Source organism: Leptodactylus fuscus, chromosome 4 (assembly GCF_031893055.1).
Source record: "Leptodactylus fuscus isolate aLepFus1 chromosome 4, aLepFus1.hap2, whole genome shotgun sequence".
Lineage (NCBI taxonomy): Eukaryota > Metazoa > Chordata > Amphibia > Anura > Leptodactylidae > Leptodactylus > Leptodactylus fuscus.
This window is the reverse complement of record NC_134268.1, coordinates 260,436-280,460: the sequence shown is the minus strand read 5'-3', so window position 1 is coordinate 280,460 and position 20,025 is coordinate 260,436. Positions and strand designations below refer to the sequence as shown.

Here is a 20,025-nt window from a genome sequence, read left to right as displayed (position 1 = left end):
TTAGTGGCCCTTCACAGTATATACTCCCTTAGTGGCCCCTCACAGTATATACTCCCTTAGTGGCCCCTCGCAGTATATACTCCCTTAGTGGCCTCTTGCAGTATATACTCCCTTAGTGGCCCTTCACAGTATATACTCCCTTAGTGGCCCCTCACAGTATATATTCCCTTAGTGGCCCCTCACAGTATATACTCCCTTAGTGGCCTCTTGCAGTATATACTCCCTTAGTGGCCCTTCACAGTATATACTCCCTTAGTGGCCCCTCACAGTATATACTACCTTAGTGGCCTCTTGCAGTATATACTCCCTTAGTGGCCTCTTGCAGTATATACTCCCTTAGTGGCCTCTTGCAGTATATTGCCCCCTTAGTGGCCCCTCACAGTATATACTACCTTAGTGGCCTCTTGCAGTATATACTCCCTTAGTGGCCTCTTGCAGTATATACTCCCCCTTAGTGGCCTCTCACAGTATATACTCCCTTAGTGGCCCCTCACAGTATATACTCCCCCTTAGTGGCCTCTTGCAGTATATACTCCCTTAGTGGCCTCTTGCAGTATATACTCCCTTAGTGGCCTCTTGCAGTATGTACTCCCTTAGTGGCCCCTCACAGTATATACTCCTCCCTTAGCGGCCTCTTGCAGTATATACTGCCTTAGTGGCCTCTTGCTGTATATACTCCTCCCTTAGTGGCCTCTTACAGTATATTGCCCCCTCACTGTATGGCGCCTCCGTAGTGATCCCCACACCTAATAATTCCCCTTTTAGTGCCCCATCATCCATAAGATCATTGTGAAGGCCGCCTTAGTTCATCCATTGGGTGTTGGATGGGGTTGAGGTCCGGGCGGGTTACCATACTCCCCCATCCATGTCTTCATGGCCCTGGAGCACTGGAGCACCGCCATACTGGACACAACAGAAGCCCCACACTCTTTATTTCTCATTTATTAGTAGTATTAGATACGTCCAGGTCTGGTGGAGAACAAACCTCAGCCAAGTCTATAGACAATGGAGACCTCCCTATAGGATACAGAGCTGGAGACGCTGAAGAACCGGACATAGGTGAAGGAACATCTCATATCTTCAATTTCTTCTGGAACCCGGCAGCTACCAGCAGACTTTATACTCCTTGGTGTCACCTTCTACCGGATCTCCATAAACCTCGACCTCACACAGCGACAATGGCTCGGCGCGTCCTGGGATGACCACACTGACGTACTGACCCTCCATCCCGTTACAGCAGAATGACAAGGTGAGAGACGAAACATCGGTGACCGCGCCGCACCTGGAGGAGAAATCCAGGAGAACCTTGTAATGGCTGACGGCTCGTTCCTCCATAGATAACGTCATGTAAACAATGTAGAATGTTTGTGTTCGGCTGTTTCCAAAGTCCCATGACTAGCTGAGGAGGGAGGACCCCTTTAAGGCCTAGAGGACAGGTCAGACTTAAAGGGATTGTCCAGGAGAATTCCTTGTTTTCATAGTAGGATGGATGGGGTGCAAGAGGTATAACACAAACCTACCTGACCCTGATGCTGCAATGTCTACAAGGGAGGTCCGGCTGTCCCGCTGTCTTGTTTTTAAAAAATTATCCTGGACAACCCCTTTAAGATGGCCGGCTGCTCCTATCAAAACCATCCAGAGCATCGTAGGCCTAAAACTAACTGTTTTTGCAAATATAAGTAATTAAACATTCTGCAGACCTTTAAAGATTTTCTCTAAATATCTTGTGGTCATGGTCTTGTTGTCAGAAAATCCACCATGATGTCCTTATCGTGTCCAGGATATCTTCTGATACATGTAGTGTCCCTGCCTGATAACCCAGGTACAATAAGAAAATCATGGCTGGGTTCCTGACAAGTCCCAGACCATAGAAAGTATCTGCATTTGTGGTCGGAACCACTGGCAACCGATCAAGATAAAAGACTGTCACTACTAAGAAAGGGAGAGAAAAATCTTTAAAACTTTGCAGAATTGTTAATTACTTATATTTGCAAAAATGTTTAACTTTTAATTATCTACAAAATATAGATACGATTATGTACATGGGAGACCCCTTTAAAGTCCAAGAGAGAACATTAGAGAGAAGCACAAGATGGGACATTGTGGAGGAGGAAGAGAACAAGATGGGACATTGTGGTGAGGAACACAAGATGGGACATTGTGGAGGAACACAAGATGGGACATTGTGGAGGAGGAGCACAAGATGGGACATTGTGGAGGAGCACAAGATGGGACACTGTGGAGGAGGAGCACAAGATGGGACATTGTGGTGAGGAACACAAGATGGGACATTGTGGAGGAACACAAGATGGGACATTGTGGAGGAGGAGCACAAGATGGGACATTGTGGAGGAGCACAAGATGGGACACTGTGGAGGAGGAGCACAAGATGGGACATTGTGGAGGAGGAAGAGAACAAGATGGGACATTGTGGTGAGGAACACAAGATGGGACATTGTGGAGGAACACAAGATGGGACATTGTGGAGGAGGAGCACAAGATGGGACATTGTGGAGGAGCACAAGATGGGACATTGTGGAGGAGGAGCACAAGATGGGACATTGTGGAGGAGCACAACATGGGACATTGTGGAGGAGGAGCACAAGATGGGACATTGTGGAGGAGGAGCACAAGATGGAACATTGTGGAGGAGGAGCACAAGATGGGACATTGTGGAGGAGGAGCACAAGATGGGACATTGTGGAGGAGGAACACAAGATGGGACATTGTGGAGGAGCACAAGATGGGACATTGTGGAGGAGCACAAGATGGGACATTGTGGAGGAGGAGCACAAGATGGGACATTGTGGAGGAGGAGCACAAGATGGGACATTGTGGAGGAGGAGCACAAGATGGGACATTGTGGAGGAGGAGCACGAGATGGGACATTGTGGAGGAGGAGCACGAGATGGGACATTGTGGAGGAGGAGCACAAGATGGGACATTGTGGAGGAGGAGCGCAAGATGGGACATTGTGGAGGAGGAGCGCAAGATGGGACATTGTGGAGGAGCACAAGATGGGACATTGTGGAGGAGCACAAGATGGGACATTGTGGAGGAGCTCAAGATGGGACATTGTGGAGGAGGAACACAAGAAGGAACATTGTGGAGGATGAGCACAAGATGGGACATTGTGGAGGAGGAGCACAAGATGGGACACTGTGGAGGAGGAGCACAAGATGGGACACTGTGGAGGAGGAGCACAAGATGGGACATTGTGGAGGAGGAACACAAGATGGGACATTGTGGAGGAGCACAAGATGGGACATTGTGGAGGAGGAGCACAAGATGGGACATTGTGGAGGAGGAGCGCGAGATGGGACATTGTGGAGGAGGAGCGCGAGATGGGACATTGTGGAGGAGGAGCGCGAGATGGGACATTGTGGAGGAGGAGCGCGAGATGGGACATTGTGGAGGAGGAGCGCGAGATGGGACATTTTGGAGGAGGAGCGCGAGATGGGACATTGTGGAGGAGGAGCGCGAGATGGGACATTGTGGAGGAGGAGCGCAAGATGGGACATTGTGGAGGAGGAGCGCAAGATGGGACATTGTGGAGGAGGAGCGCAAGATGGGACATTGTGGAGGAGCACAAGATGGGACATTGTGGAGGAGCACAAGATGGGACATTGTGGAGGAGGAGCACAAGATGGGACATTGTGGAGGAGGAGCACAAGATGGGACATTGTGGAGGAGGAGCACAAGATGGGACATTGTGGAGGAGGAGCACAAGATGGGACATTGTGGAGGAGGAGCGCAAGATGGGACATTGTAGAGGAGGAGCACAAGATGGGACATTGTGGAGGAGGAGCACGAGATGGGACTTTGTGGAGGAGGAGCACGAGATGGGACATTGTGGAGGAGGAGCGCGAGATGGGACATTGTGGAGGAGGAGCGCAAGATGGGACATTGTGGAGGAGGAGCACAAGATGGGACATTGTGGAGGAGGAGCACAAGATGGGACATTGTGGAGGAGGAGCACAAGATGGGACATTGTGGAGGAGGAGCACAAGATGGGACATTGTGGAGGAGGAGCACAAGATGGGACATTGTGGAGGAGGAGCGCGAGATGGGACATTGTGGAGGAGGAACACGAGATGGGACATTGTGGAGGAGGAGCACGAGATGGGACATTGTGGAGGAGGAGCACGAGATGGGACATTGTGGAGGAGGAGCGCGAGATGGGACATTGTAGAGGAGGAGCGCGAGATGGGACATTATGGAGGAGGAGCGCGAGATGGGACATTGTGGAAGAGGAGCGCGAGATGGGACATTGTGGAGGAGGAGCGCAAGATGGGACATTGTGGAGGAGGAGCGCAAGATGGGACATTGTGGAGGAGGAGCGCAAGATGGGACATTGTGGAGGAGCACAAGATGGGACATTGTGGAGGAGCACAAGATGGGACATTGTGGAGGAGGAGCACAAGATGGGACATTGTGGAGGAGGAGCACAAGATGGGACATTGTGGAGGAGGAGCACAAGATGGGACATTGTGGAGGAGGAGCACAAGATGGGACATTGTGGAGGAGGAGCACAAGATGGGACATTGTGGAGGAGGAGCACAAGATGGGACATTGTGGAGGAGGAGCACAAGATGGGACATTGTGGAGGAGGAGCACGAGATGGGACATTGTGGAGGAGGAACACGAGATGGGACATTGTGGAGGAGGAGCACGAGATGGGACATTGTGGAGGAGGAGCTGCACAAGATGGGACATTGTGGAGGAGGAGCACAAGATGGGACATTGTGGAGGAGGAGCACAAGATGGGACATTGTGGAGGAGGAACACAAGATTGGACATTGTGGAGGAGGAGCACAAGATGGGACATTGTGGAGGAGGAGCTGCACAAGATGGGACATTGTGGAGGAGGAGCACAAGATGGGACATTGTGGAGGAGGAGCACAAGTTGGGACATTGTGGAGGAGCACAAGATGGGACATTGTGGAGGAGCACAAGATGGGACATTGTGGAGGAGGAGCACAAGATGGGACATTGTGGAGGAGGAGCACAAGATGGGACATTGTGGAGGAGGAGCACAAGATGGGACATTGTGGAGGAGGAGCACAAGATGGGACATTGTGGAGGAGGAGCACAAGATGGGACATTGTGGAGGAGGAGCACAAGATGGGACATTGTGGAGGAGGAGCACGAGATGGGACATTGTGGAGGAGGAACACGAGATGGGACATTGTGGAGGAGGAGCACGAGATGGGACATTGTGGAGGAGGAGCTGCACAAGATGGGACATTGTGGAGGAGGAGCACAAGATGGGACATTGTGGAGGAGGAGCACAAGATGGGACATTGTGGAGGAGGAACACAAGATTGGACATTGTGGAGGAGGAGCACAAGATGGGACATTGTGGAGGAGGAGCTGCACAAGATGGGACATTGTGGAGGAGGAGCACAAGATGGGACATTGTGGAGGAGGAGCACAAGTTGGGACATTGTGGAGGAGGAACACAAGATTGGACATTGTGGAGGAGGAGCACAAGATGGGACATTGTGGAGGAGGAGCACAAGATGGGACATTGTGGAGGAGGAGCACAAGATGGGACATTGTGGAGGAGGAGCACAAGATGGGACATTGTGGAGGAGGAGCACAAGATGGAACATTGTGGAGGAGGAGCACAAGATGGGATATTGGGGAGGAAGACAAGATAGTGGAGAAACACAATGAGACAATGTAGAAGAAGTCAGGACATTGTGAAGAAAGAGCAGATGAGGTAGTATGGAGGAACATAATATGGGAGCTTCTAATTGCATTCTAGTGTACAATAAAGAAAAGTGGATTATTGACCTGATAGGAAAACTTACACCGGGTTCTTGTTGTCGGGTGAGTTCCCGATTCGGACCTCGGCTCCCAGCAGTCGCTCCTTACAACAGTCCCCTCGGTTTGTTAGGACAACATTGGATATCTTGTAGATCTGTTTGAGATTCACCTTCCACCAGGGATCTCTTACTGCGGGCGTGTGTGTGCAGTAACCCTTGTGGTAATCTGTGTCTCTGACACCATCTATGGCATTCTTGGCGTATCCCATTACGTAATATTGGAAGTCAGATATCTGGGAGGCTTCTCCATTTCTCGCTATATTTGTAGCTGAGGAGATAAGAAGAGAAGATCCTTCAGTTATAAGAAGCTGAAATGTCCATGGTGGGTTTTTGTCTTACGACAGAACAGATGTAAAGAGGCAGATGTGTTTGTTTAGACTCTGTTCGCACTTGTGTTGGTCACTATTCAGCAGATTTGTAGGAAGAATACTGATACTGAGATCTGATCTCACCTCCAGGTCCAGGAGGACTACACCCCCGAGCCAGGGCCAGAGACCCCAGGAGAGTCAGAGACAACAGAAGATTCATCCTGGAGGAAGAAGAAGATGGAGGAGAAAATGACTGATCCCAAGAAAGTTATAAAATGTCACATACCCCTGATATGAATGATGGAGCCCCCTATAGTCAGTGACTAGTCCCTGCAGTCATATCTGGCCTGTACTCACATGAGGAGTTCCCTGCAGTCTCGGTGACTGGAGCGCTCTCAGAGCTGTCTATTTATATCTTTATGCTCTCCCCTCCCGCTTTGACTCTGGACACACTGTATGGTTTTCCAGGGAATCTACTCCCTGATGTTTACTCTAGACTTATGGAAACAAACAGACGGATCGGACGGCGAGGAGATCAAGAAACAATCAGTAATATCATTTCTTTCTGTGTAAAATGAACAGAATGAAATGAAAAAAAAACCTCAAAAATTTTTTCTGCAAAAATCGCAACATAAGAAAAATCTTCAACCCCCTGTACAAAGCACAACACAAACCACCGCTGACATCACTACTACTAATGCTGTGATGTCACAATATAGGAATAATACACGTATAATGTATACCCTGGTACAAGTCTGTCAGTGGAGAATAAGTTCTACTGCTCAGAGAAGCCAAAAAACTGACCCGACAATCTGGAGCATTACATGTATAGGCCAGAAAAAGAAACTGGCATGAAACTCTACAGTCAATTCTTAGAAATGAAGGCTATTCCATACAAGAAATTGCCAAGAAACTGGCTCCATGGTGCTGTACATTATTATATTAATCCCATGGTGATGTACATTATTATATTAATCCCATGGTGCTCTGTACATTATTATATTAATCCCATGGTGCTCTGTACATTATTATATTAATCCCATGGTGCTCTGTACATTATTATATTAATCCCATGGTGCTCTGTACATTATTATATTAATCCCATGGTGATGTACATTATTATATTAATCCCATGGTGCTCTGTACATTATTATATTAATCCCATGGTGCTCTGTACATTATTATATTAATCCCATGGTGCTCTGTACATTATTATATTAATCCCATGGTGCTCTGTACATTATTATATTAATCCCATGGTGATGTACATTATTATATTAATCCCATGGTGCTCTGCACATTATTATATTAATCCCATGGTGCTCTGCACATTATTATATTAATCCCATGGTGCTGTACATTATTATATTAGTCCCATGGTGCTGTACATTATTATATTAATCCCGTGGTGCTCTGTACATTATTATATTAATCCCGTGGTGCTCTGCACATTATTATATTAATCCCATGGTGCTGTACATTATTATATTAATCCCATGGTGCTCTGTACATTATTATATTAATCCTATGGTGCTGTACATTATTATATTAATCCCATGGTGCTGTACATTATTATATTAATCCCGTGGTGCTCTGTACAATATTATATTAATCCCATGGTGCTGTACATTATTATATTAATCCCATGGTGCTCTGTACATTATTATATTATTCCCATGGTGCTCTGTACGTTATTATATTAATCCCATGGTGCTCTGTACATTATTATATTAATCCCATGGTGCTCTGTACATTATTATATTAATCCCATGGTGCTCTGTACATTATTATATTAATCCCATGGTGCTGTACATTATTATATTAATCCCATGGTGCTGTACATTATTATATTAATCCCATGGTGCTCTGTACATTATCATATTAATCCCATGGTGCTCTGTACATTATTATATTAATCCCATGGTGCTCTGTACATTAATATATTAATCCCATGGTGCTGTACATTATTATATTAATCCCGTGGTGCTCTGCACATTATTATATTAATCCCATGGTGCTGTACATTATTATATTAATTCCATGGTGCTGTACATTATTATATTAATCCCATGGTGCTCTGTACAATATTATATTAATCCCATGGTGCTGTACATTATTATATTAATCCCATGGTGCTGTACATTATTATATTAATCCCATGGTGCTGTACATTATTATATTAATCCCATGGTGCTCTGTACATTATTATATTAATCCCATGGTGCTGTACATTATTATATTAATCCCATGGTGCTCTGTACAATATTATATTAATCCCATGGTGCTCTGTACAATATTATATTAATCCCATGGTGCTGTACATTATTATATTAATCCCATGGTGCTGTATGTTATTATATTAATCCCATGGTGCTCTGTACATTATTATATTAATCCCATGGTGCTCTGTACATTATTATATTAATCCCATGGTGCTGTACATTATTATATTAATCCCATGGTGCTGTACATTATTACAGTGTTGGCCAAAAGTATTGGCCCCCCTGCAATTCTGTCAGATAATACTCGTGTTCTTCCAGATAATAATTACAAACACAAATTATTTGGTATTTTCTTCATTTAATTTGTCTTCAATGGAAAACCACAAAAAGAATTGTCAAAAAGCCAAATTGGATATAATTCCACAGCAAACATAAAAAAGGGGGTGGACAAAAGTATTGGCACTGTTTGAGAAATCATGTCATGCTTCTGTAATTTGTGTAATTACCAGCACCTGTTACTTACCTGAGGCACCTAACAGGTGGTGGCAATAACTAAATCACACTTGCAGCCAGTTGAAATGGATTAAAGTTGACTCCACCTCTGTCCTGTGTCCTTGTGTGACCACATTGAGCATGGAGAAAAGAAAGAAGACCGAAGAACTGTCTGAGGACTTGAGAAGCAAAATTGTGAGGAAGCCTGAGCAATCTCAAGGCTACAAGTCCATCTCCAAAGCCCTGAATGTTCCTGTGTCTACCGTGCGCAGTGTCAGTAAGAAGTGTAAAGCCCATGGCCCTGTGGCTAACCTCCCTAGATGTGGACGGAGAAGAAACATTGACAAGAGATTTCACCGCAAGATTGTGCAGATGGCGGATAAAGAACCGCGACTAACATCCAAACAAGTCCAAGCTGCCCTGCAGTCCGAGGGTACAACAGTGTCACCCCGTACTATCCAGCGTCAGCGTCTGAATGAGAAGGGACTGTATGGTAGGAGACCCAGGAAGACCCCACTTCTTACCCACAGACAGAAGCCAGGCTGGAGTTTGCCAAAACTTACCTGAGAAAGCCAAAACCGTTCTGGAAGAATGTTCTCTGGTCAGAGGAGACAAAAGTAGGAAAAGCATCAACATAGAGATTACAGGAAAAAGAGGCCTTCAAAGAGAAGACGACGCCCCCTACAGTCAGACATGGCGGAGGTGCCTAATGGTTTGGGGTTGCTTTGCTGCCTCTGGCACTGGACTGCTTGACCGTGTGCATGGCATTATGAAGTCTGAAGACGACCAACACATTGTGCAGCATCATGTAGGGCCCAGTGTGAGAAAGCCGGGTCTCCCTCAGAGGTCAGGGCTCTTCCAGCAGGACAAGGACCCAAAACACACTTCAGGTCAGCACTAGAAAATGGTGGTGAGAGAAAGCCCTGGAGACTTGTAAAGTGGCAGCAATGAGTCCAGCCCTGAATCCCATAGAACACCTGTGGGGGAGGGGGAGAGATCTCTTGGTGGCAGTTTGGAGAAGGCCCCCTTCACATCTCAGGGGGGACCGCGAGCAGTTTGCCAAAGAAGAAAGGTCTAAGATTCCAGCAGAGCCTTGTAAGAAACTCATTGCTGGTTAGCGGAAGCGGTTGTGCGCAGTTATTGTGTCTAAAGGTTGTGCGACCAAGTATTAGGCTGAGGGCGCCAATACTTCTGTCCAGACCATGTTTGGAGTTTTCTGTAAAATGATCAATGATGTGACTTTTTTTTCATTCTCTTTTGTGTTTTTTCATTGCAAACAAAATAACTGAAGATATTACCAAAGAGTTTGTGCAGTGTAATCATTATCTGGGGGACAGCGAGGATTATCTGACAGGACTGCAGGGGGCGATACTTATACTGTATATACCCTGTGTCACTTATATACTATAGAAGAGTCTGTGCTGTGTAATCATTATCTGGGAGACACCGAGGATTATCTGACAGGACTGCAGGGGGCGATACTTATACTGTATATACCCTGTGTCACTTATATACTATAGAAGAGTCTGTGCTGTGTAATCATTATCTGGGGACACCGGGGATTATCTGACAGGACTGCAGGGGGCGATACTTATACTGTATATACCCTGTGTCACTTATATACTATAGAAGAGTCTGTGCTGTGTAATCATTATCTGGGAGACACCGAGGATTATCTGACAGGACTGCAGGGGGCGATACTTATACTGTATATACCCTGTGTCACTTATATACTATATAAGAGTCTGTGCTGTGTAATCATTATCTGGGGACAGCGAGGATTATCTGACAGGACTGCAGGGGGCGATACTTATACTGTATATACCCTGTGTCACTTATATACTATATAAGAGTCTGTGCTGTGTAATCATTATCTGGGGACACCGGGGATTATCTGACAGGACTGCAGGGGGCGATACTTATACTGTATATACCCTGTGTCACTTATATACTATATAAGAGTTTGTGCTGTGTAATCATTATCTGGGGGACAGCGAGGATTATCTGACAGGACTGCAGGGGGCGATACTTTTGGCCAACATTGTATGTGGAGAGGACAGGTGAGGATGAGATCAGAGATATATGGAGGGGACAGGTGAGGATGAGGTCAGAGATATATGGAGGGGACAGGTGAGGATGAGGTCAGAGATATATGGAGGTGATAAGTGAGGATGAGGTCAGAGATATATGGAGGGGACAGGTGAGGATGAGGTCAGAGATATATGGAGGGGACAGGTGAGGATGAGGTCAGAGATATATGGAGGGGACAGTTGAGGATGAGGTCAGAGATATATGGAGGGGACAGGTGAGGATGAGGTCAGAGATATATGGAGAGGAAAGGTGAGGATGAGGTCAGAGATATATGGAGGGGACAGGTGAGGATGAGGTCAGAGATATATGGAGGGGACAGGTGAGGTCAGAGATATATGGAGGAGACAGGGGGGATGAGGTCAGAGATATATGGAGGAGACAGGTGAGGATGAGGTCAGAGATATATGGAGAGGATAGGTGAGGATGAGGTCAGAGATATATGGAGGGGACAGGTGAGGATGAGGTCAGAGATATATGGAGGGGACAGGTGAGGTCAGAGATATATGGAGGAGACAGGGGGGATGAGGTCAGAGATATATGGAGGAGACAGGTGAGGATGAGGTCAGAGATATATGGAGAGGATAGGTGAGGATGAGGTCAGAGATATATGGAGAGGACAGGTGAGGATGAGGTCAGAGATATATGGAGGGGACAGGTGAGGATGAGGTCAGAGATATATGGAGAGGACAGGTGAGGAGGTCAGAGATATATGGAGGGGACAGGTGAGGATGAGGTCAGAGATATATGGAGGGGACAGGTGAGGATGAGGTCAGAGATATATGGGGGGGACAGGTGAGGAGGTCAGAGATATATGGAGGGGACAGGTGAGGATGAGGTCAGAGATATGTGGAGAGGACAGGTGAGGAGGTCAGAGATATATGGAGGGGACAGGTGAGGTCAGAGACATATGGAGAGGACAGGTGTGGATGAGGTCAGAGATATATGGAGGGGACAGGTGAGGAGGTCAGAGATATATGGAGGGGAAAGGTGAGGATGAGATCAGAGATATATGGAGGGGACAGGCGTGGATGAGGTCAGAGATATATGGAGGGGACAGGTGAGGTCAGAGATATATGGAGAGGACAGGTGTGGATGAGGTCAGAGATATATGGAGAGGACAGGTGAGGATGAGGTCAGAGATATATGGAAAGGACAGGTGAGGATGAGGTCAGAGATATATGGAGGGGACAGGTGAGGATGAGGTCAGAGATATATGGAGAGGACAGGTGAGGATGAGGTCAGAGATATATGGAGGGGACAGGTGAGGATGAGGTCAGAGATATATGGAGGGGACAGGTGAGGTCAGAGATATATGGAGGGGACAGGTGAGGTCAGAGATATATGGAGAGGACAGGTGAGGATGAGGTCAGAGATATATGGAGGGGACAGGTGAGGTCAGAGATATATGGAGAGGACAGGTGAGGATGAGGTCAGAGATATATGGAGGAGACAGGGGGGATGAGGTCAGAGATATATGGAGGAGACAGGTGAGGATGAGGTCAGAGATATATGGAAAGGATAGGTGAGGATGAGGTCAGAGATATATGGAGAGGACAGGTGAGGATGAGGTCAGAGATATATGGAGGGGACAGGTGAGGATGAGGTCAGAGATATATGGAGAGGACAGGTGAGGATGAGGTCAGAGATATATGGAGGGGACAGGTGAGGAGGTCAGAGATATATGGAGGGGACAGGTGAGGATGAGGTCAGAGATATGTGGAGAGGACAGGTGAGGAGGTCAGAGATATATGGAGGGGACAGTTGAGGTCAGAGACATATGGAGAGGACAGGTGTGGATGAGGTCAGAGATATATGGAGGGGGCAGGTGAGGAGGTCAGAGATATATGGAGGGGACAGGTGAGGATGAGATCAGAGATATATGGAGGGGACAGGTGTGGATGAGGTCAGAGATATATGGAGGGGACAGGTGAGGATGAGATCAGAGATATATGGAGGGGACAGGTGTGGATGAGGTCAGAGATATATGGAGGGGACAGGTGTGGATGAGGTCAGAGATATATGGAGGGGACAGGTGAGGTCAGAGATATATGGAGAGGACAGGTGTGGATGAGGTCAGAGATATATGGAGAGGACAGGTGAGGATGAGGTCAGAGATATATGGAGGGGACAGGTGAGGATGAGATCAGAGATATATGGAGGGGAAAGGTGAGGATGAGGTCAGAGATATATGGAGGGGACAGGTGAGGGTGACGTCAGAGATATATGGAGGGGACAGGTGAGGAGGTCAGAGATATATGGAGGGGACAGGTGAGGATGAGATCAGAGATATATGGAGGGGACAGGTGTGGATGAGGTCAGAGATATATGGAGGGGACAGGTGAGGTCAGAGATATATGGAGAGGACAGGTGAGGATGAGGTCAGAGATATATGGAGGGGACAGGTGAGGTCAGAGATATATGGAGAGGACAGGTGAGGATGAGGTCAGAGATATATGGAGGAGACAGGGGGGATGAGGTCAGAGATATATGGAGGAGACAGGTGAGGATGAGGTCAGAGATATATGGAGAGGATAGGTGAGGATGAGGTCAGAGATATATGGAGAGGACAGGTGAGGATGAGGTCAGAGATATATGGAGGGGACAGGTGAGGATGAGGTCAGAGATATATGGAGAGGACAGGTGAGGATGAGGTCAGAGATATATGGAGGGGACAGGTGAGGAGGTCAGAGATATATGGAGGGGACAGGTGAGGATGAGGTCAGAGATATGTGGAGAGGACAGGTGAGGAGGTCAGAGATATATGGAGGGGACAGTTGAGGTCAGAGACATATGGAGAGGACAGGTGTGGATGAGGTCAGAGATATATGGAGGGGGCAGGTGAGGAGGTCAGAGATATATGGAGGGGACAGGTGAGGATGAGATCAGAGATATATGGAGGGGACAGGTGTGGATGAGGTCAGAGATATATGGAGGGGACAGGTGAGGATGAGATCAGAGATATATGGAGGGGACAGGTGTGGATGAGGTCAGAGATATATGGAGGGGACAGGTGTGGATGAGGTCAGAGATATATGGAGGGGACAGGTGAGGTCAGAGATATATGGAGAGGACAGGTGTGGATGAGGTCAGAGATATATGGAGAGGACAGGTGAGGATGAGGTCAGAGATATATGGAGGGGACAGGTGAGGATGAGATCAGAGATATATGGAGGGGAAAGGTGAGGATGAGGTCAGAGATATATGGAGGGGACAGGTGAGGGTGACGTCAGAGATATATGGAGGGGACAGGTGAGGAGGTCAGAGATATATGGAGGGGACAGGTGAGGATGAGATCAGAGATATATGGAGGGGACAGGTGTGGATGAGGTCAGAGATATATGGAGGGGACAGGTGAGGATGAGATCAGAGATATATGGAAGGGACAGGTGTGGATGAGGTCAGAGATATATGGAGGGGACAGGTGTGGATGAGGTCAGAGATATATGGAGGGGACAGGTGAGGTCAGAGATATATGGAGAGGACAGGTGTGGATGAGGTCAGAGATATATGGAGAGGACAGGTGAGGATGAGGTCAGAGATATATGGAGGCGACAGGTGAGGATGAGGTCAGAGATATATGGAGGGGACAGGTGAGGATGAGGTCAGAGATATATGGAGGGGACAGTTGAGGATGAGGTCAGAGATATATGGAGGGGACAGGTGAGGATGAGGTCAGAGATATATGGAAAGGAAAGGTGAGGATGAGGTCAGAGATATATGGAGGGGACAGGTGAGGTCAGAGATATATGGAGGAGACAGGGGGGATGAGGTCAGAGATATATGGAGGAGACAGGTGAGGATGAGGTCAGAGATATATGGAGAGGACAGGTGAGGTCAGAGATATATGGAGAGGGCAGGTGAGGATGAGGTCAGAGATATATGGAGAGGACAGGTGAGGATGAGGTCAGAGATATATGGAGAGGACAGGTGAGGAGGTCAGAGATATATGGAGGGGACAGGTGAGGATGAGGTCAAAGATATATGGAGGGGACAGGTGAGGAGGTCAGAGATATATGGAGGGGACAGGTGAGGATGAGGTCAGAGATATGTGGAGAGGACAGGTGAGGAGGTCAGAGATATATGGAGGGGACAGGTGAGGTCAGAAACATATGGAGAGGACAGGTGTGGATGAGGTCAGAGATATATGGAGGGGACAGGTGAGGAGGTCAGAGATATATGGAGGGGAAAGGTGAGGATGAGATCAGAGATATATGGAGGGGACAGGCGTGGATGAGGTCAGAGATATATGGAGGGGACAGGTGAGGTCAGAGATATATGGAGAGGACAGGTGTGGATGAGGTCAGAGATATATGGAGAGGACAGGTGAGGATGAGGTCAGAGATATATGGAAAGGACAGGTGAGGATGAGGTCAGAGATATATGGAGGGGACAGGTGTGGATGAGGTCAGAGATATATGGAGAGGACAGGTGAGGATGAGGTCAGAGATATATGGAGGGGACAGGTGAGGATGAGGTCAGAGATATATGGAGGGGACAGGTGAGGTCAGAGATATATGGAGGGGACAGGTGAGGTCAGAGATATATGGAGAGGACAGATGAGGATGAGGTCAGAGATATATGGAGGGGACAGGTGAGGTCAGAGATATATGGAGAGGACAGGTGAGGATGAGGTCAGAGATATATGGAGGAGACAGGGGGGATGAGGTCAGAGATATATGGAGGAGACAGGTGAGGATGAGGTCAGAGATATATGGAGAGGATAGGTGAGGATGAGGTCAGAGATATATGGAGAGGACAGGTGAGGATGAGGTCAGAGATATATGGAGGGGACAGGTGAGGATGAGGTCAGAGATATATGGAGAGGACAGGTGAGGATGAGGTCAGAGATATATGGAGGGGACAGGTGAGGAGGTCAGAGATATATGGAGGGGACAGGTGAGGATGAGGTCAGAGAAATATGGAGAGGACAGGTGAGGATGAGGTCAGAGATATGTGGAGAGGACAGGTGAGGAGGTCAGAGATATATGGAGGGGACAGTTGAGGTCAGAGATATATGGAGGGGACAGTTGAGGTCAGAGACATATGGAGAGGACAGGTGTGGATGAGGTCAGAGATATATGGAGGGGACAGGTGAGGAGGTCAGAGATATATGGAGAGGACAGGTGTGGATGAGATCAGAGATATATGGAGGGGACAGGTGTGGATGAGGTCAGAGATATATGGAGGGGACAGGTGTGGATGAGATCAGAGATATATGGAGGGGACAGGTGAGGTCAGAGATATATGGAGGGGACAGGTGAGGAGGTCAGAGATATATGGAGGGGACAGGTGTGGATGAGGTCAGAGATATATGGAGAGGACAGGTGAGGATGAGGTCAGAGATATATGGAGGCGACAGGTGAGGATGAGGTCAGAGATATATGGAGGGGACAGGTGAGGAGGTCAGAGATATATGGAGGGGACAGGTGAGGATGAGATCAGAGATATATGGAGGGGAAAGGTGAGGATGAGGTCAGAGATATATGGAGGAGACAGGTGAGGGTGACGTCAGAGATATATGGAGGGGACAGGTGAGGTCAGAGATATATGGAGGGGAAAGGTGTGGATGAGGTGAGAGATATATGGAGATGACAGGTGAGGATGAGGTCAGAGATATATGGAGGGGACAGGTGAGGTCAGAGATATATGGAGAGGACAGGTATGGGTGACTTTGTATGTCCGTGTTGTATATACACCAGTATATCTATTAGACCTTTCCAATCCTTTCTTGATAAGTTCAGGTACCTGCTGTCCACCCTCCGGCCCCAGGGCCGCACCCTACGAGAATCCAGCGACTATTCAGTAAATAAGTGCAGGGTCAATATCTCGTGAGGTTCTGTGTGCGGAGGGTTTTGTGGTTTCATAGAAGTAAGTCTCTGTGTGTTTCTCGCCCTCAGTGATATTTATTTGTCATCAGGGAGTGAGATCGCTCTTATGTATATCCGGGGTCAGTAACCGCAGAGAGCCCAATATACAGGGAGCCCGGAGTCCCCGACCATCCTGACCGCATAGACCACACTCTCATATTCACCATGACACTTATGGGGTTTATGTGTTGTGTAGTTGTTAGGGCTTTGCAGGGGCCTAGATATTGGGGGTTTAGAGGGTCCGATCACTCGCAGTCCTGTAGACTCAGGTGGTCTTTCCAATATCAGAAGACAACAGATTATTGATAGAACATGTTATATAGGGGCCCTGTGATAGATTTTGCATTGGGGCCCGAGGCTTCACTTACACCTCTGTAGTTGTGTGCGTATATCCTTTACCCCCGGACAGAGAATGGGAGAGAAAACCCAAGAACCAACCGGATCTGCCTCATATTGTCCCGTAATATAACACTAAACCTCTGGGCTACACTAAAAAGACCAACCCATAACCACGAGTGTCGCCCACCACCCTTATTAATACACTATATGGCGTGACACAGGTGCAGCCCCATCCAAATGATTTATTTCAGTGACACCCATTGCAAACAAGGTCTTACAATCGGACACCGGCCATCCCCATAAACAAACACTACTAGTATCACGGGTCACACTGGGTGACGGTAAACTTGGCCCCGTCAGGACGCCTCTGGTGATACAAGTCTGATTTCAATCATCTCGGTCTCTTGTATTATTGTGGAGTAGAAATATCTGGAAGTAACAAAACCTCAGCTGTGACGCAGGATGTAACGTGCGGGTTGTCTTAGGCTGCATTCACATGCACTGAATTTGGTGTGGAAGCTTCCCACCTTCCATTGACTTCAATGGTTCCTTTTTTCTGCTAAGAGTTTATGTAACTGTACTTCCTCCGAGCACCTTTAGGGGCACTATTCTTCTTCCTCTTATGAATTTGCTGAATGATTTGCATATTAGCTGTGAGACGCCATGTAGTGAGCGCCCTCTAGTGTCAGCTGCAGGAGAATACACTTTATATTGTCGTCCTACAGATGAGTGATCACATAACCCAAGCGTTACTAATATTTACCGAAAATGTTACAAGTACCCCATCCTGCCCGAGACCCCAATTTACCCCGGCACCATGCTTAATATAGGATAATACTATATTATTAATGCTAAAGCACTTTAGACCTCCAGGGATATTATATGGTATATACAGTATATCTATAACCATCATGTGTAACATATAGCAATGTATAAAGTGACCCAGCCATTGTATTTAGGTAAATGGATAGTGCAGGTGAATAGAAGAAACTTTCTATTATATCTTATTACAGAAATCTGTTTCCTTCTCCACCTATCAGGCTCAGTTTGTTCTTACATAGAAGTCTACGGAGAGGGGAGGGGGAGGAGACTGCTGGATAAGACACACAACTCACTGCAGCTTCTGTACTCGACATTCAAAGGACTGAAAGAGGGGAAAAATGTTCAAATATGTTTATAATAAATTCCACCATCAGACCCGCCCACTTCCAGTTTGGCTCCACCCATATCCCATCCATATCCCTTTGTGTCCCCACAGAGTATAATGTCCATATAGTGGCCCTGACACAATATACTGTCCCCTTGAAATACTTATTGTATATTGTCCCCAAATTATAATATCCTCCACATTATAATGTCTCCTGCATACGCCCCCATCTGGACATTCCCTCCAACAATCTCCTCTCCATAGACTTCTGTGTGTGTGAGCTGATAGGATACAGACTCTATATAGACAAACAGACAAGAAGGAGGAGATAAGTCTAAAACATGGAGAAGGAAACAGACCTTCTTATAGTCACACGTATTAGAAGAAGAGAGTGGAGTTGCACTTCTTGCACTTGGTTTTTCCCTTCTTCACCCTAAACCCCCCTATATATCAGTCACTGTAGACCACCAGATGCACGGCTAGCACCATCCACTGTAACATGTATGATGTCATCTATGTGAATAGATGGAAAAGTTGTCGTCTTTGAGGACAATTACACATCTAGAAACTCCTCAACCCAATCCAAGTAGCAATTGCCCCCCAAAGGAAGAACCTCCAATGGGGCGGCCGGAGTAACACCCGAGACCTCCGAGACCTCAAGAGGCAGAACAAGAAACCTGCACCCCGAACCAAATCGTGGAAATGATCACTGAGGAGATTATAGACGATTCTGTAGGTTCTTGTCCTAAAATAAAGATGTCTTGGTTGAAAACAAGAGAGACATTTATTGATGCATCAGTGGAGAAGATTGGAGGCTCCTTCCAACATCAAACAAGTAAATGAAAGCCTCCCCTAGAATACGGAGCTGGAGATGGAGGAACTGTCCGAAACGTGAGATCTGATGCTTGGACTTGGCGGCTACCAGCAGGCTTTATGGTTCTCTGTGACCTCTTGTCCATAGACCTCGACCTCACATAGTGTCATGTACTCGGAGCGCCCCGGGGTCACCACACTGACGTACTGACCCACCATCCCATTACAGCAGAACGTCAAGGTGGCATCTGCAGGATTTGTGATCTTACCACACCTGGAGGAGAAATAAGAAATAAACTTGTGATGACCGACTGTTCGTTCCACCATATTCACCACGTTCAGGTCAAATATCAAAGATCAGAGTGAAGAGACATGAAACCGTCCTGCAACTTCTAGATCTAATGGGACCAATGAGAAGGACAAAGTGGGTGAGGGATGTGAATGGCGTCATTGTAGAATTGATTAAACCCATCGTGTGACCTGCACCCCATATAATAAAACTAAGGGGGGCAAATTATAGTCACAGAATCAGCCCCCAAAGATTCAGGAGGGCAAATAGTAATCCTGGCTCCATCACTCAGGAGACGTCCGTCAGGCTGTCCATAGACGAGGTGAGAACTGACAGCCAGATACATGACAGAGGGGTCACATGTGCTGTGGGCCAGTAAGATTACCAATATTTATAGCCAAGGATAGTCAGACCTCGGCCAATACAGTAGGGTGAAAAATATATCGTAATGTCACATTTATACCCTGGAGATCAAGAGAAGAATATGTGAAGACCATCACAAGAAACGTGAGGGACATTGAGAAGCTCAAAGCTTAAGACAGAACAATGAGACATTGTGGAGGAACGCACAAGAGGAGATTGTGGAGGAAGACATTATGGAACACACTGGGGGGTCACAAGAAGGG

General features: G+C 47.1%; 2 protein-coding genes across 2 annotated transcripts in view; both read right to left on the bottom strand.

The window, feature by feature from the left end:
- Positions 1 to 1,104: 1,104 nt before the first annotated feature.
- Positions 1,105 to 6,359, bottom strand: LOC142199988 (fucolectin-4-like). Its single transcript, XM_075269932.1, has 3 exons — positions 6,284 to 6,359; positions 5,817 to 6,099; positions 1,105 to 1,282 (listed from the first exon to the last, which is right to left on the bottom strand). Exons 1-3 carry the CDS (start codon positions 6,357 to 6,359, stop codon positions 1,105 to 1,107), a joined length of 537 nt encoding a protein of 178 aa, XP_075126033.1.
- A 12,853-nt stretch (positions 6,360 to 19,212) lies between these two features.
- The window catches only part of LOC142201104 (uncharacterized), a 45,965-nt gene continuing 45,152 nt past the window's right edge, over positions 19,213 to 20,025 (bottom strand). Inside the window, exon 6 of the mRNA XM_075271932.1 lies at positions 19,213 to 19,384. Coding sequence (XP_075128033.1) covers positions 19,216 to 19,384 — 169 coding nt within the window. The 3' untranslated portion in view covers positions 19,213 to 19,215. The remainder of the gene's footprint in view (positions 19,385 to 20,025) is intronic.

Excerpts from the sequence above, each read along its gene's own strand:
- LOC142199988 (XM_075269932.1), bottom strand. The coding sequence starts at position 6,359 with ATGAATCTTCTGTTGTCTCTGACTCTCCTGGGGTCTCTGGCCCTGGCT. Across the intron at positions 6,100-6,283 it reads TAGTCCTCCTGGACCTGGAG|CTACAAATATAGCGAGAAAT; the intron begins GTGAGATCAGAT and ends TTATCTCCTCAG. Across the intron at positions 1,283-5,816 it reads CCCGACAACAAGAACCCGGT|GTGCGGCGCGGTCACCGATG; the intron begins GTAAGTTTTCCT and ends TTTCTCCTCCAG.